Genomic DNA, 17,181 nt, shown 5'->3' with positions numbered 1-17,181 from the left:
GTTTGTGAAGTAAGTTGTCTCATACAGCAGTTAGCATCTAGTTTTAAATGACAACGCTAAGCTAGCTGGCTAATTCACTCAAAGTTTTATCCATCCAGCCATCCATTATCTCTAGCCACTTTATCCTGTCCTACAGGGTCACAGGCAAGCTGGAGCCTATCCCAGCTGACTACGGGCGAAAGGCGGGGTACACCCTGGACAAGTCGCCAGGTCATCACAGGGCTGACACATAGACACAGACAACCATTCACACTCACATTCACACCTACGGTCAGTTTAGAGTCACCAGTTAACCTAACCTGCATGTCTTTGGACTGTGGGGGAAACCGGAGCACCCGGAGGAAACCCACGCGGACACGGGGAGAACATGCAAACTCTACACAGAAAGGCCCTCGCTGGCCATGGGGCTCGAACCCGGACCTTCTTGCTGTGTGGCGACAGCGCTAACCACTACACCACCGTGCAGCCCTAGGCAGCCATCATTTTTTAATACAACCCCGATTCCAAAAAAGTTGGGACAAAGTACAAATTATAAATAAAAACGGAATGCAAAGATGTGGAAGTTTCAAAATTCCATATTTTATTCAGAATAGAACATATATGACATATCAAGTGTTTAAACTGAGAAAATCTATCATTTAAAGAGAAAAATTAGGTGATTTTAAATTTCATGGCAACAACACATCTCAAAAAAGTTGGGACAAGGCCATGTTTACCACTGTGAGACATCCCCTTTTCTCTTTACAACAGTCTGTAAACGTCTGGGGACTGAGGAGACAAGTTGCTCAAGTTTAGGGACAGGAATGTTAACCTATTCTTGTCTAATGTACGATTCTAGTTGCTCAACTGTCTTAGGTCTTTTTTGTCGTATCTTCCGTTTTATGATATGCCAAATGTTTTCTATGGGTGAAAGATCTGGACTGCAGGCTGGCCAGTTCAGTACCCGGACCCTTCTTCTACACAGCCATGATGCTGTAATTGATGCAGTATGTGGTTTGGCATTGTCATGTTGGAAAATGCAAGGTCTTCCCTGAAAGAGACGTCGTCTTGATGGGAGCATATGTTGCTCTAGAAGCTGGATATACCTTTCAGCATTGATGGTGTCTTTCCAGATGTGTAAGCTGCCCATGCCACATGCACTAATGCAACCCCATACCATCAGAGATGCAGGCTTCTGAACTGAGAGCTGATAACAACTTGGGTCGTCCTTCTCCTCTTTAGTCCGAATGACACGGCGTCCCTGATTTCCATAAAGAACTTCAAATTTTGATTCGTCTGACCACAGAACAGTTTTCCACTTTGCCACAGTCCATTTTAAATGAGCCTTGGCCCAGAGAAGACGTCTGCGCTTCTGGATCATGTTTAGATATGGCTTCTTCTTTGAACTATGGAGTTTTAGCTGGCAACGGCGGATGGCACGGTGAATTGTGTTCACAGATAATGTTCTCTGGAAATATTCCTGAGCCCATTTTGTGATTTCCAATACAGAAGCATGCCTGTATGTGATGCAGTGCCGGCTAAGGGCCCGAAGATCACGGGCACCCAGTATGGTTTTCTGGCCTTGACCCTTACACACAGAGATTCTTCCAGATTCTCTGAATCTTTTGATGATATTATGCACTGTAGATGATGATATGTTCAAACTCTTTGCAATTTTACACTGTCGAACTCCTTTCTGATATTGCTCCACTATTTGTCGGCGCAGAATTAGGGAGATTGGTGATCCTCTTCCCATCTTTACTTCTGAGAGCCGCTGTCACTCCAAGATGCTCTTTTTATACCCAGTCATGTTAATGACCTATTGCCAATTGACCTAATGAATTGCAATTTGGTCCTCCAGCTGTTCCTTTTTTGTACCTTTAACTTTTCCAGCCTCTTATTGCCCCTGTCCCAACTTTTTTGAGATGTGTTGCTGTCATGAAATTTCTAATGAGCCAATGTTTGGTATGAAATTTCAAAATGTCTCACTTTCGACATTTGATATGTTGTCTATGTTCTATTGTGAATACAATATCAGTTTTTGAGATTTGTAAATTATTGCATTCTGTTTTTATTTACAATTTGTACTTTGTCCCAACTATTTTGGAATCGGGGTTATAAATGCCTAATGTCTTGGTTTTTAGTTTCTTTAGGGTGGACACCAAGTTTGGTCAAATTTCCACACTAATCCCATCGAGGAAATTTCATGACATGAATATTGACTATTGGAACATCCCTGGAAAAAAAAAAGTTAAAACAAACAAACAAACAATTCACTTGTTCTTGTTGTCATTTCATTTTCATGTATGGACAAACACGAGTCGTGCAGAGTACACCAGATCTGCCACGTAGATCAGGAAATTAACACCCGTCAGAACAGCTATGATCACCAGTTTATCCCAATTGCAGAGACCTGAAGACCGCTGGCAAAAATCAGGCCTCTGAGACTGAGCTTTGTCAAACTGGAACACGGGCCAGATGATGGTAGCAGTGAGGTACATCACAACAGCCAATAAGGCGTACGCGGACAGGAAACGAGCAAACGGGAATGGAAGGAGGCCAGTACACTCTCCGACACACATCACCACAATGCCAGCGGATATGATGAAGCAGATACAGTACACAGCCATGCACCACTTCAATGCCGCATGATGATCATACGACACAGGATTACTGATAAAAACAAAAATAACACTGGCTACAAACGTCTCGCAGACTTTCAGGAGGCCAGGCACCGTCGCCATGTAAGCGGCCACTTCACCAGGCCGCGCCCGTGTCATGCTGACCTCCACCAAGTATGCCACTGTGGCCAGGCAGGAGAAAACGGTGCTAACGATCCTGTAATCACGTGTCTCACCACTGACTAAATTGCCCTTCAGGAAGTACAGTGGGAAGATGATGGAAGCAGAGAGGCACAGCAGACCTGCGTAACATGCCAGCGTGATGGGAAAGTTGGTCCATGAGACAGGCACACGCGCCTGAAGGCTCAAGAGCTCCACAATTAGCACCAGCAGAGTGCCAATGAAGCTGAACACCCAGCAGAACATGCACCAGTCATACATGCCGCCGTTCGCATTTGCGCCGTGAGCAGCCACGCTGAACGCCACACAGGTAAACACCAGTGCAGCCAGGCGGGCCCACATCAGGCGCGAGGTCTGCAGCACAACCAAGGGCATGATTGGAAAGGAATGATTTGGATGATTTCTTTCAAATCAAAGCTGTTGGTCCAATGATGTGGAGAGCTGGAACCGGTAACCTACAAGTAAAAAAACAAACAAACATTAAGGTCAACAATTAATGCTATGTCTGTGGCCATTTGCAGCTCATTAGCATTTGTTCACTTAATTCATTCACTAAAAAGACCTCAGGACATTGACTCCAGTCTTTCATTTGAAACTCATATCAATAACATTACCCGGATAGCTTTCTTTCATCTCAGAAATATTGCTAAGATAAGAAATTTAATGTCACTACATGACGCAGAAAAACTAATTCATGCTTTTGTTACCTCCAGGATGGATTATTGTAATGCCTTACTGTCTGGATGTTCCAATAAGTACAGTTAGTTCAAAATGCAGCAGCAAGAGTCCTTAGTAGAACTAGAAAATATGACCACATCACCCCTGTCTTATCCACACTGCATTGGCTCGCAATCAAATTTCGTATTGATTATAAAATACTACTATTGACCTTTAAAGCACTGAATGGTCTCGCACCACAGTACCTGAGTGAACTTCTGGTTCTTTATGACCCACCACGCCTACTTAGATCAAAAGGTGCAGGCTATCTGCTGGTACCTCGTATAGTGATCTACATCGGGGGCAGAGCCTTTTCTTACAAAGCCCCACAGTTATGGAACAGCCTTCCAAGTAGTGTTCGGGAATCAGACACAGTCTCAGCGTTTAAGTCTAAGCTGAAACATATCTTTTTAGTCAAGCCTTTTGTTAATGGTGTTTATGAGGTAAAGGAGTAAATCTGGAGGATCCTCTGGCATAGAGCATTCTGGTAAACTGGGATGTATGGATGCTGTCAGTCCCCCACTCACTTGCTCACTCGGGTTTGTTGACGGTGTAGTGGCTGCTGCTTTATGTCCCGGGGCTCCCTCATGCCTGTGTTACCTTCTGGCTCTCCCCTTTTAGTTATGCTGTCATAGTTAGGTTTGCCGGAGTCCCTGCTTGCACTCAGTGCAAAATGTATACTGTTCTTATTCATCAGGTGACATTGGGCATACCTAACAACCTGTGTTTTCTCTCTCTTTCTTTCCCTCCCCCTCCCCTCTCCCTCTGTCTGTCCCTCTGAATTACATGTCAATCCTGGGATCAAGATGCTGACCTCTTCTGCTCCTTAGACCTGCCTGATCCATCCTGATGCCCTACGTCTGGCTGGAGTCTCATCACATCGCTCCTGTGGAGGACGGCCCCATACGGACAGTCGAAAGTCGCACTTGGAAGACACTCTGGACACTTACAGTAATGCTTTTATGGCCGAGGACTACAGTTAACTTGCTAACTTTAGGACTGCAGTCGTCATGAACAGTTTTGCACTCAAGTTTCCATCAATGAACAGTTTATAACTTCAACAAAACAGACTTCACGTTAAAACTATAATGAATTTCCTGGTTACACAGTTATACTTTGTGACTCTGTAGGACACAGTTATAGAAGCAAGTTATTTATAATCACTCTGTTATCACAGTGCGCGTTCATGTGTTTTGAAGAAGTGGCTTTGGAGGCAGGGCTGAAGGGAGGGGGTGGGATTTTTTTGGTTGGATATTTTCAAACTCTAGCTTACTCTTGCTGGTTTCTCCAAAATTACCTACGTTAGCTTTAACCACTTACCCTGTGTGAGCGTGATTAGAGAAGCCCTATATCATCACAGAAACCTTGTGCACTGATAACCAGACAAGCACTGACACACTATCGTGAGATGAAGAGAAGTTTTTTTGCCGATAAAAATTTCATTTGGATGACTCATGCACATGGACTTCAACCAATGTTATAGTCAAGTCACTAAACCTCAACTCCGAGTCCAGTCTCGAGTCCCCGGTGTTCAAGTCCAAGTCATTAAAGAAAATTTTGGGTCGAGTCTGAGAACAAGACTCCAACCGCACCATTTGATGGTGGCTGTTGCTGCCTTTGTGTGAAAGCGTCTCTGCTACTGTGTTGGACTAACGTTCCTGCTCAACTGCCCCATTTTAGTTAATAGGCTACAGATAAAAAGCTTGTTCATCGCTCAGCAAGCCCCGCCCACTATCAACAGGGCAAATAACATGAGAGAGGGTTAACACTAGCTAGTTCATCGCTCAGCAAGCAAACCCCGCTATCAACAGGGCAACGAACATAGCGTGTCACTTCCTTCTCTGGGTGGAGTCTTGCCAAATGATGATTGAAGTTTAATGTTGTCCCCGTCGTCTCCTCGATAGTTCTTCTACATATGGAACACACAGCAGTGCATTTTTTCCCACTGCACGAGAAGTCTGTATAAGCAAAGCGGACAATCCTAGGGGCGTCTCTCCAGGCATTTTAGCGCCATTAACGTTAGTTTGTTCCTGAACATGGTGTATGAACAGGTGAACATGCATTCTCTTGCACGAAATTAGTATAAAAATTAATGTAAATACAAATATCTTATGACAAATGACTAATGCATGCTACAAAAAATAAAGAAAAAAATCCAAGTCCTCGTCTCCAATTTACGAGTCCAAGTCAAGTCAAGAGTCCTTAAAATTATGGCACGAGTCAGACTTGAGTACTACAAGCCTGACATCAACATTATTACTTTCGCTTTGCTGTCTGTTAATTGTGCTTTAAAACACTAACTGCACACAAAGCACCACCTTTATTGACAACCATGAACATTCAGTCCTGGACTTCCTCTCACACGTTACGCAACTCAAAGCGAGTCATGTGCATGTTGGCCACGCTCGTGTAATATTACTTCCTCTCTAAACCTGGAATGACTAACAGACGTGATGTTTTGAATTTATCTTGGTGAAAGATATAGCTGAACTAAAGTTCAAAGTTCACATGAAGATTTTATCCAGTTGTAAACCATCCAAATGCAGTGTTACATCCGAACCAAATCTCTGAATTGTTCGGACAAAGTTACTGTACAATTCGTCCTTAAGGTCTAATTATATACATTTATGATGTTTCTCGACAATTATGCTCCTTTAACTAAAGACAAGAAAAAATTTGATGATGTGTGAAGGTTTGTACAGGAGCCCGTGTACAGCTGTGTCGGTTTATATCCTCATTTGCAGCATACACTTAAATCTTCATATTTCTTCTGAATACACATAACCACTTCCTATTTCAACATCAACATCTCCACTCCTTAAAAAAAAAAAAAAAATCACCCGCATGGGTTTCCTCCGGGTGCTCCGGTTTCCCCCACAGTCCAAAGACATGCAGGTTAGGCTAATTGGTGGCTCTAAATTGACCGTAGGTGTGATTGTGAGTGTGAATGGTTGTTTGTCTCTGTGTCAGCCCTGCGATGACCTGGGATAGGCTCCAGCTTGCCTGCGACCCTGTAGAACAAGATAAGTGGCTACAGATAATAGATGGATGGATGGATGTATTTTTCACTTTCTTGCCTTGTTTTAGTTCTGCACACCTTCATGTCTCTACTTGACTTTAAAATTAGACTTATATTGCTGTGATCCTTGATTTTTCTAAGAAAATTGACTTAATTTTGTAGCATGCCAGGGTTTTGTGAACTCTACAGCAATGTACAAGGAGGTCAACACTGGATATTTACCACAACCAACATTTATTCAGTGAGATCCCGGTCCCACAACACCGATAACTATACCTATACCTATAACTCCATCTCTGACTATCCCTCTGCCTGAATTTAGTTCCAGTCTAGAGCAGAAACCCCACAACTATAATCCCGACTATAATATCGCTTGGTCCTGACACTCAGGGAAACAAACACATGCAACTTAGGAATAGTCATGGAAGTTTTTTCCAAGTAGTAGCACATTATTCCAGGTCATACTGTACAGCTCGGACTTCAAAACTACCCATGTACACACTCCGGTGGTTAATAAAATACAGATAGGCCACGGATTACGGAAATATAATAAAAAAAGGACACAAAATACGGAGTGGTTACAGATTTTTATCCGGATTTATCATGGATGCTAATAATTTATGGATCGGTCACGGACGTTTCAGTATATTACAGATTGGTTCCTGATTTCATACGGATGATGCATCATGGATAAAAAATTAAGAACTCTAAAAGAATTAAATGTTTCAACTGATGAAGTTCATAAATCAAATATCTTACCTGCATTTATATGTTTACTTTATTAATTTACTATTGATATTTCAGGGAAAATCACATGAATAAAAGATCCGGTTTTTAAATATTTTTTTATTTTCCATGAATCTGTATTCCATGACTTCATGATGCAACAAGGATGTACAAAGACGCCCGGGGAAAAATAGCACGTGCTCAGACAATGTCACATGTAAGCAATTACCTGATTGGTCAGATGTTTTATAGGATCAGGTCCAGGCCTGGAAAAATGGCTCCAGGAGCAATCTCACCGATATGGATAAACCCAGGGCTACAGGTATCGTTATCAGTCTGGCGTGAGGACCGACCACATAAACTCCAGGAGACTGATTTATTTATAGTTATAGTTATTGTTATCAGTATTGTGGGACCGGGCCTTTAATGGAGTTCCACAAACAGGCCTTTTATCCATTCATCCAAATAATTCAATTCAATTCAATTCAATATTATTTGTAAAGCACTTAACAATGAACACTGTGTCACAAAGCAGGTTTAGAGAAGTATATAAATTCCAGTTTAAATGTAAAAATATTTAACACTTATTTGCTGAAGGTGAAGTGAATGTTGATGAATAATTACTGACACAAAATCAAAGTTATTATTCACTGAGCCTGAGGTGGATCATTTGTTTTAGTATAAATACATAGGTGATTATTTCAACAACAAAAAAAATCATATTATAAATAATTTATTTCATACTTCAAAAGCAGCATACAAATGTAATAACGGTGTGGCGCAGACTTGTGTCACTTATCTACGCCAACTCATAAAATACTTTGTTTTGAAGTTGATAAAATAAATCACAACTCCACCTTACCGTCGAATAATTTTAGACCAAACTTCGGAGCATCTTTAGTGCTTTTAAGAACAGAATTCTCTTTCATAATTTGTAATTCTTCCTCACTTACGGTGACGAAGCGATCAGCCATTTTGCCAAGTCGCTCGAGGTGATTATCGAGAAATAGTCCGAATTTCTCGGCCAATCAGAGCACGGGATTTTCTATAATCACCTGCATATTTATTGTGAATACTTTTAATCCTGGCAAGAAAGAACTCCCTGCGACCACATGAAGAAGGAGCCTTGAAAAGAACCAGACTCAAAAGGGAGCCTGTCCTCATCTGGGGGACACTGGGTAGTGCGACTGTAGATAATTTGCCTTCTATAACAGAGTCAAAAAGTGCAATTGTGTAACCAGGAACCTATGGCCTTAAGAGCAACTTATGAATAAGTTTAAGCAGAGTCATATCACCACTCTTGGTATACTGTTTGTCCAATCAAATTAGTGAACCAGAACTGTTGTATAATCATGTGGTATGTTGCAATTGTGAGATCTGATGTTTCCTCTTGGCTCTGGTTTCCTCCTCCAGCCCAAAGATACAACCCCGATTCCAAAAAAGTTGGGACAAAGTACAAATTGTAAATAAAAATGGAATGCAATAATTTACAAATCTCAAAAACTGATATTTTATTCACAATAGAACATAGACAACATATCAAATGTCAAAAGTGAGACATTTTGAAATTTCATGCCAAATATTGGCTCATTTGAAATTTCATGACAGCAACACATCTCAAAAAAGTTGGGACAGGGGCAATAAGAGGCTGGAAAAGTTAAAGGTACAAAAAAGGAACAGCTGGAGGACCAAATTGCAACTCATTAGGTCAATTGGCAACATGACTGGGTATAAAAAGAGCATCTTGGAGTGGCAGCGGCTCTCAGAAGTAAAGATGGGAAGAGGATCACCAATCCCCCTAATTCTGCGCTGACAAATAGTGGAGCAATATCAGAAAGGAGTTCGACAGTGTAAAATTGCAAAGAGTTTGAACACATCATCATCTACAGTGCATAATATCATCAAAAGATTCAGAGAATCTGGAAGAATCTCTGTGCGTAAGGGTCAAAGCCGGAAAACCATACTGGGTGCCCGTGATCTTCGGGCCCTTAGACGGCACTGCATCACATACAGGCATGCTTCTGTAATGGGCGTATGCCCATCTGGAGAATGTGCTATCTGACGTTAGATCAGCTTCAGGTTTACTCATCTCTCTCTTCTGTCTGACTAGCCTAAAGGAAAAGGAAGTGAAACATTTTGCACGGATGTTTCACCTCTGCTGGTCTCGCGTGATTTTGGCGAATTTGTATGAAGGAAAAAAAAAAAACCACCACTTCATTCCAGGTTAAAAATGCATTGTAACACGCGTTACTGACATTTGTACCGAGTAAAATATTACCAAATTTTTTTCTGTAATGCCTTTCATTACCGCATTACTGCAAAAAGTAATGCATGACAGTAATTTGTTACTTTTGTAACGCGTTACTCCCAACACTGGCTGCATCTAAACATGATCCAGAAGCGCAGACGTCTTCTCTGGGCCAAGGCTCATTTAAAATGGACTGTGGCAAAGTGGAAAACTGTTCTGTGGTCAGACGAATCAAAATTTGAAGTTCTTTATGGAAATCAGGGACGCCATGTCATTCGGACTAAAGAGGAGAAGGACGACCCAAGTTGTTATCAGCGCTCAGTTCAGAAGCCTGCATCTCTGATGGTATGGGGTTGCATTAGTGCATGTGGCATGGGCAGCTTACATATCTGGAAAGACACCATCAATGCTGAAAGGTATATCCAGGTTCTAGAGCAACATATGCTCCCATTCAGACGACGTCTCTTTCAGGGAAGACCTTGCATTTTCCAACATGACAATGCCAAACCACATACTGCATCAATTACAGCATCATGGCTGCGTAGAAGAAGGGTCCGGGTACTGAACTGGCCAGCCTGCAGTCCAGATCTTTCACCCATAGAAAACATTTGGCGCTTCATAAAACGGAAGATACGACAAAAAAGACCTAAGACAGTTGAGCAACTAGAAACCTACATTAGACAAGAATGGGTTAACATTCCTATCCCTAAACTTGAGCAACTTGTCTCCTCAGTCCCCAGACGTTTACAGACTGTTGTAAAGAGAAAAGGGGATGTCTCACAGTGGTAAACATGGCCTTGTCCCAACTTTTTTGAGATGTGTTGTTGTCATGAAATTTAAAATCACCTAATTTTTCTCTTTAAATGATACATTTTCTCATTTTAAACATTTGATATGTCGTCTATGTTCTATTCTGAATAAAATATGGAATTTTGAAACTTCCAAATCATTGCATTCCATTTTTATTTACAATTTGTACTTTGTCCCACCTTTTTTGGAATCGGGGTTGTATATCGATTAGATCAACTAGCTACTCTAAATTGCCCATTGGTGTGAATCTAATTGTGAATGTCTGCCTGTTTATCCGTGTTAGCCCCATGATAGAAGATTGGTGGCCTGTCCAGGGTGTGTCCCGCCTCTCGCCCAGTGCCAGCTGGAGATTGGCTCCAGCTCACCTGTGACCCGCAATGGATAAGTGGAATAGAAAATGAATGAACAAATCATATTATGTCACCATTGTGAGATATGTCGTGACTGAGATAAAAAAAAAAGTCACAATTAAGAGATAAAAAGTTGCAGCCATGAGGTATGTCGCAGTTGTGAGAGAGAAAGTTGCATTTGCATCGTATGATCTTATAACTGTGAAATAAAAAAGTCATAATTGAGTGATTTTAGTGATTTTATAACTTGGAATTGTGAGATAGAAAGTTGCAGTTTTGTGGTATTTTTCCAAGGAAGCCGAGGATAATATTTTATTGCCGTATCCCTGAGATCAGGGGTTAATTTATCTCACTATTTCGAGATAACAAAGCTCATTTTCTCTAGATCATGGGTTGTCTCACTATCTCAAGATAACAAAATAGTGTTGTTGTCAAGACCAACTAAACCAAGACCAGAGTGTATCAAGACCAAGACCAAGACTTTGAGGGGTTGAGATCAAGACAAAGGCAGGGCAAGACCGGGTCAAGACCAGGACCAGACCAGTGTGTGTGAAGGAGGGCGGGGGAGGGGTGACACCCATTACCTCGAAGAAACATTTAAAATTAGTAATGAGTCATGTTATTGGTCACATTTGAAGCAGGAAATTTTGCGGCCAATCACAGTAATGATGTTAACAAATAAATCATTGGCAATTTAGTGAAATCCCTGCAGTTGTGGTCTTGACTGGTCTTGAAATAAAATCCCGAGTCCTCTATGTCTGAGGCCGAGACAAAACTGGGTAAAAATGCAGTCAATTCTGAGATGAAAGCGAGACCTTCAAAAAGTGGTCTTGAGACTGGTCTCAAGTTCTGCTCATTTTCTCGTGATAATGAGTTAGAAACAAAAGGTAATTTCTTGCAACTCTCATGACAGTCTGAATGGCCTTAACAATGCCATAGTTACCTCTGCCATGATAACAGGCCTGTTTTGAACAGCCTCCACTTCGAAAAACAAGGTCAAGCTAGCCCCTACATTGTTTTGCACTAAGTGTATATCGTACACAGTCTGGTAAAAGTGTCTAGGAACTGATTTCAACATAAAAGCGACCTTCTTGTGACCATGATTTCACATTCATTCAGTCTATCAATAATGAACGAGTGAAAAAATTAATTAATTAAAAAAAACATAAACAACTACATCAAACAAAATGAATACATATTAAATCAAAATAAAATTAATACATAATGAATAATAATCAATAATTAACTCGGTATCATGATAAAAGGAAATTATTAATAAGTGATCTCAAGAAAACAGCATTAAAAATATTATTGGAAATATGACCCTTTTCGGCTTCCATAGTAACATCATTATGTATAATCAATATAAGGCGAGTGCTGATTGGGTAAGGCTGTGGTCACGCTACAGCTCATGATGCTTTGCGATGGGTTATTGATGAAAATGTGGAGTTTAGTGGCGATGTTTCCCTGAGCTTTCAGAAGTATTTCTAAACCCATCTGCGAGTATTCACCACTTAGTTTGCCAAAAAGAACATCACCACCAAATTTAAATGCATGCAGAAATAAACGACGGCCCAACATTACTGTTGCTATAAATAAATTTCGCCCCAACACATTACTGTCTCTACAAATAAACTTCGCCCCAACAACTTCAACTGTCACTAAAAATAAACTCTGCCTCTAACCCGTTACTGGCACTAAAAATAAACTCCTCCCCAAACACGAATATTGTCTCTATAAATAAACTCCACCCCCTAACATTACTGTTGCTATAAATAAACTCCACCCCTACCACTGTTACTCTCTCTATAAATAAACTGTCCCCTACCACCATTACGTCTTTAAATAAACTCCGTCCACAACACAGTTACAGTCTATAAATAAACTCCGCCCACAACACAGTTATATTTGCTATAAATAAACTCCACCTACAACAGAGTTAAAGTCGCTATAAATAAACTCCCCCCACTAACACAGTTACACTCGCTATAAATAAACTCCCCCCACTAACACAGTTACAGTCACTATAAATAAACTCCACCCACTAACAGTTACACTCGCTATAAACTCCGCCTACTAACACAGTTACAGTCGCTATAAATAAACTCCGCCCACAACACAGTTACAGTCGCTGTAAATAAACTCCGCCTACAACACAGTTACACTCGCTATAAATAAACTCCGACCACTAACACAGTTAGTCGTTATAAATAAACTCCGCCCACTAACAGTTACATTCGCTATAAATAAACTCCGCCCACTAACAGTTACAGTCGCTATAAATAAACTCCACCCACTAACACAGTTACAGTCACTATAAATAAACTCCGCCCACTAACACAGTTACACTAGCTATAAATAAACTCTGCCCACTAACACAGTTACACTCGCTATAAATAAACTCCGCCCACTAACACAGTTACACTTGCTATAAATAAACTCCACCCACTAACAGTTACACTCGCTATGAACTCTGCCCACTAACACAGTTACAGTCACTATAAATAAACTCCGCCCACTAACACAGTTACACTAGCTATAAATAAACTCCATCCACTAACACAGTTACACTACCTATAAATAAACTCCGCCCACTAAAACAGTTACACTCGCTATAAATAAACCCCGCCCACTAACAGTTACACTCGCTATAAATAAACTCCGCTCACAACACAGTTACACTTGCTATAAATAAACTCCACCCACTAACACAGTTACAGTCACTATAAATAAACTCCACCCACTAACAGTTACACTCGCTATAAACTCCGCCTACTAACACAGTTACAGTCGCTATAAATAAACTCTGCCCAAACACAGTTACTGTCTATATAAATAAACTCCGCCCACTAACAGTTACACTCGCTATGAACTCTGCCCACTAACACAGTTACAGTCACTATAAATAAACTCTGCCCAAACACAGTTACTGTCTATATAAATAAACTCCGCCCACAACACAGTTACAGTCGCTATAAATAAACTCCGCCTACAACACAGTTACACTCGCTATAAATAAACTCCGACCACTAACACAGTTAGTCGCTATAAATAAACTCCGCCCACTAACAGTTACATTCACTATAAATAAATTCCACCCACTAACACAGTTACAGTCGCTATAAATAAACTCCACCCACTAACACAGTTACAGTCACTATAAATAAACTCCGCCTACAACACAGTTACACTCGCTATAAATAAACTCCGACCACTAACACAGTTAGTTGCTATAAATAAACTCCGCCCACAACACAGTTACTGTCTCTATAAATAAACTCCGCCCACTAACACAGTTACAGTCGCTATAAATAAACTCCACCCACTAACAGTTACACTTGCTATAAACTCCGCCTACTAACAGTTACAGTCGCTATAAATAAACTCCACCCACTAACAGTTACACTCGCTATAAACTCCGCCTACTAACACAGTTACAGTCGCTATAAATAAACTCTGCCCAAACACAGTTACTGTCTATATAAATAAACTCCGCCCACTAACAGTTACACTCGCTATAAATAAACTCCGCCTACAACACAGTTACAGTCGCTATAAATAAACTCCACCCACTAACAGTTACACTCGCTATAAACTCCGCCTACTAACACAGTTACAGTCGCTATAAATAAACTCTGCCCAAACACAGTTACTGTCTATATAAATAAACTCCGCCCACTAACAGTTACACTCGCTATAAATAAACTCCGCCCACAACACAGTTACAGTGGCTATAAATAAACTCCGCCTACAACACAGTTACACTCGCTATAAATAAACTCCACCCACTAACACAGTTACAGTTGCTATAAATAAACTCCGCCCACTAACACAGTTACAATCGCTATAAATAAACTCCGCCCACAACAGTTACACTTGCTATAAATAAACTCCGCCCACAACACAGTTACACTCGCTATAAATAAACTCCACCCACTAACACAGTTACAGTCTATAAATAAACTCCACCCACAACACAGTTACACTCGCTATAAATAAACTCCGCCCACTAACAGTTACACTCACTACAAATAAACTCCGCCCACTAACACATACACGCTATAAATAAACTCTGCCCACTAACACAGTTACACTCGCTATAAATAAACTCTGCCCCGAACACGAATATTGTCTCTATAAATAAACTCCACCCCTAACATTCCTGTTGTCATAAGTAAACTGATACTGTCTCTATAAATAAAGTCTGTCCCCACCTTACCGTCTATAAAAACTCTGCTCACAACAGTTACACTCGCTATAAATAAGCTCCGCCCACAACACAGTTACACTCACTATAAATAAACTCCGCCCACTAACACACACGCACTATAAATAAACTCTGCCCACTAACAGTTACACTCGCTATAAATAAACTCCGCCCACTAACACACGCGCTATAAATAAACTCCGCCCACAACACAGTTACACTCGCTATAAATAAACTCTGCCCCAAACACGAATAATTGTCTCTATAAATAAACTCCACCCCCTAACATTCCTGTTGTCATAAATAAACTCCGCCCCCTACCACTGATACTGTCTCTATAAATAAAGTCTGACCCCACCACCATTACCATCTATAAATAAACTCCGCCCACAACACAGTTACTGTCTCTAAACTCCGCCTACTAACACAGTTACAGTTGCTATAAATAAACTCCGCCCACAACACAGTTACACTCGCTATAAATAAACTCCGCCCACAACACAGTTACACTCGCTATAAATAAACTCCGCCCACTAACACACGCGCTATAAATAAACTCCGCCCACAACACAGTTACTGTCTCTATAAATAAACTCCGCCCACTAACATAGTTACAGTCGCTATAAATAAACTCAGCCCACAACACAGTTACACTCGCTATAAATAAACTCCGCCCACAACACAGTTACACTCGCTATAAATAAACTCCGCCCACTAACACACGCGCTATAAATAAACTCCGCCCACAACACGGTTACACTCGCTATAAATAAGCTCCGCCCACAACACAGTTACACTCGCTATAAATAAACTCCGCCCACTAACACAGCTACACTCGCTATACATAAACTCCGCCCCGAACACGAATAATTGTCTCTATAAATAAACTCCACCCTCTAACATTCCTGTTGTCATAAATAAACTCCGCCCCCTACCACTGATACTGTCTCTATAAATAAAGTCTGACCCCATCACCATTACCGTCTATAAATAAACTCCGCCCACAACACAGTTACCGTCTCTATAAATAAACTCCGCCCACTAACACAGTTACACTCGCTATAAATAAACTCCGCCCACAACACAGTTACACTCGCTATAAATAAACTCCGCCCACAACACCGTTATTGTGGCTGAAGTGTAACTCGCCATAAAATGTGACAATTTTTGTGGTATTGTATCACTTTCTCATATGTCGCATACTTATGACATCCAGTCCTGAGGTAACCATCTCATCTCTTCTCATCTATTCATCTCATCTCATCTCATCTATTCATCTCATCTCATCTCATCTGTGTGAGGGCGGATGTGGTGAAGGTGTGGCTGAGCAAGCACAGTCATGGCGGGGACAGGAAAGTCTATAGCAGGGTGTGTGTGTGTGTGTGGGTGTGGGTGGGTTTATGTGTGTAGCTTTTTGTCTCTCATACACTCCTAAACATCAGGTTAATTTTGGTTTGAACGTTGAGACCTGGGTGTGGTGGATGCATAGCTTTAACCTCCAGGCTGAATCAACACGTTATATTCCGCTATTCAAATGATGAGGGCACTAATTTATTTATTTTTTAATTAATAGTTAAACACCACCCCCCACCCCTGTGTGTGTGTGTTTACCCTCCTTTAAAGGTGTAAAGGTTACATTCCTAACGCAGATCAGGAATTTATGCAGCTTCTCAGTGTAACAGTTCCAGTTTTCAACCAAAAGTTTATCTTCATCAAACGTTGCTTCATAAAATCAAGTAAAAACACACAGGAGTCTGTAATAAAGCCGAGCAGAGAGAGAAACTCACCTCCTCCGCCTGTTCTTCTGCCTTTCCGGGCTTTAGTTCAGCAGGAGCTCGGGGTGGTACAGTATGTGTGATATCGTCCCCAGACTCTGTTCTGCTCTGCTTCTCTTCCTTTCCAGGACTGAGAGAGATGAGATCCACGCCCAGAAAGACTAAATAAGGTTACACACATACACACACACACACACACACACACACACTCTTCTGCTATGTGTCACTGCTCCTTCCCAGACATGTTGGATAAAGCTCTGGATATGACCCTTTTATTAACCCTTTATACCACAGTGCTGCTGAAATCTCCATTCGGATTGGTCAGAGGCTGTTGATTCATTTCCTGCCCCAGCGGCTTCAGTTATATTCATGAATGTACATTAATGATATGAATCAATGCATGTGTTCTCTATGCATCTGTATGTTCCTGTTTTAGAAGTAACTCTTCATATAGAAGGATTATGGAAGACGGATAGGATAATAAACATGTTTTTTCTTTAAAAAATATGATAATTTCCCAAAGAACAGAATCATCTTATATTGTTTTGT

The 17,181-nt window shown here is 41.0% G+C and overlaps 1 protein-coding gene across 1 annotated transcript; it reads right to left on the bottom strand.

Moving 5' to 3' along the window:
- Nucleotides 1-2,271: 2,271 nt before the first annotated feature.
- Nucleotides 2,272-16,848, bottom strand: myadma (myeloid associated differentiation marker a). Its single transcript, XM_060925670.1, has 2 exons — nt 16,645-16,848; nt 2,272-3,235 (listed from the first exon to the last, which is right to left on the bottom strand). Exon 2 carries the CDS (start codon nt 3,153-3,155, stop codon nt 2,280-2,282), a length of 876 nt encoding a protein of 291 aa, XP_060781653.1. The 5' UTR covers nt 3,156-3,235; nt 16,645-16,848; the 3' UTR covers nt 2,272-2,279.
- Nucleotides 16,849-17,181: the final 333 nt, after the last annotated feature.

This window comes from Neoarius graeffei, chromosome 1 (assembly GCF_027579695.1).
Source record: "Neoarius graeffei isolate fNeoGra1 chromosome 1, fNeoGra1.pri, whole genome shotgun sequence".
In the NCBI taxonomy this organism is placed as follows: domain Eukaryota; kingdom Metazoa; phylum Chordata; class Actinopteri; order Siluriformes; family Ariidae; genus Neoarius; species Neoarius graeffei.
Note: the sequence above shows the minus strand (reverse complement) of the source record. Positions and strands in the feature narration are given on the sequence as shown.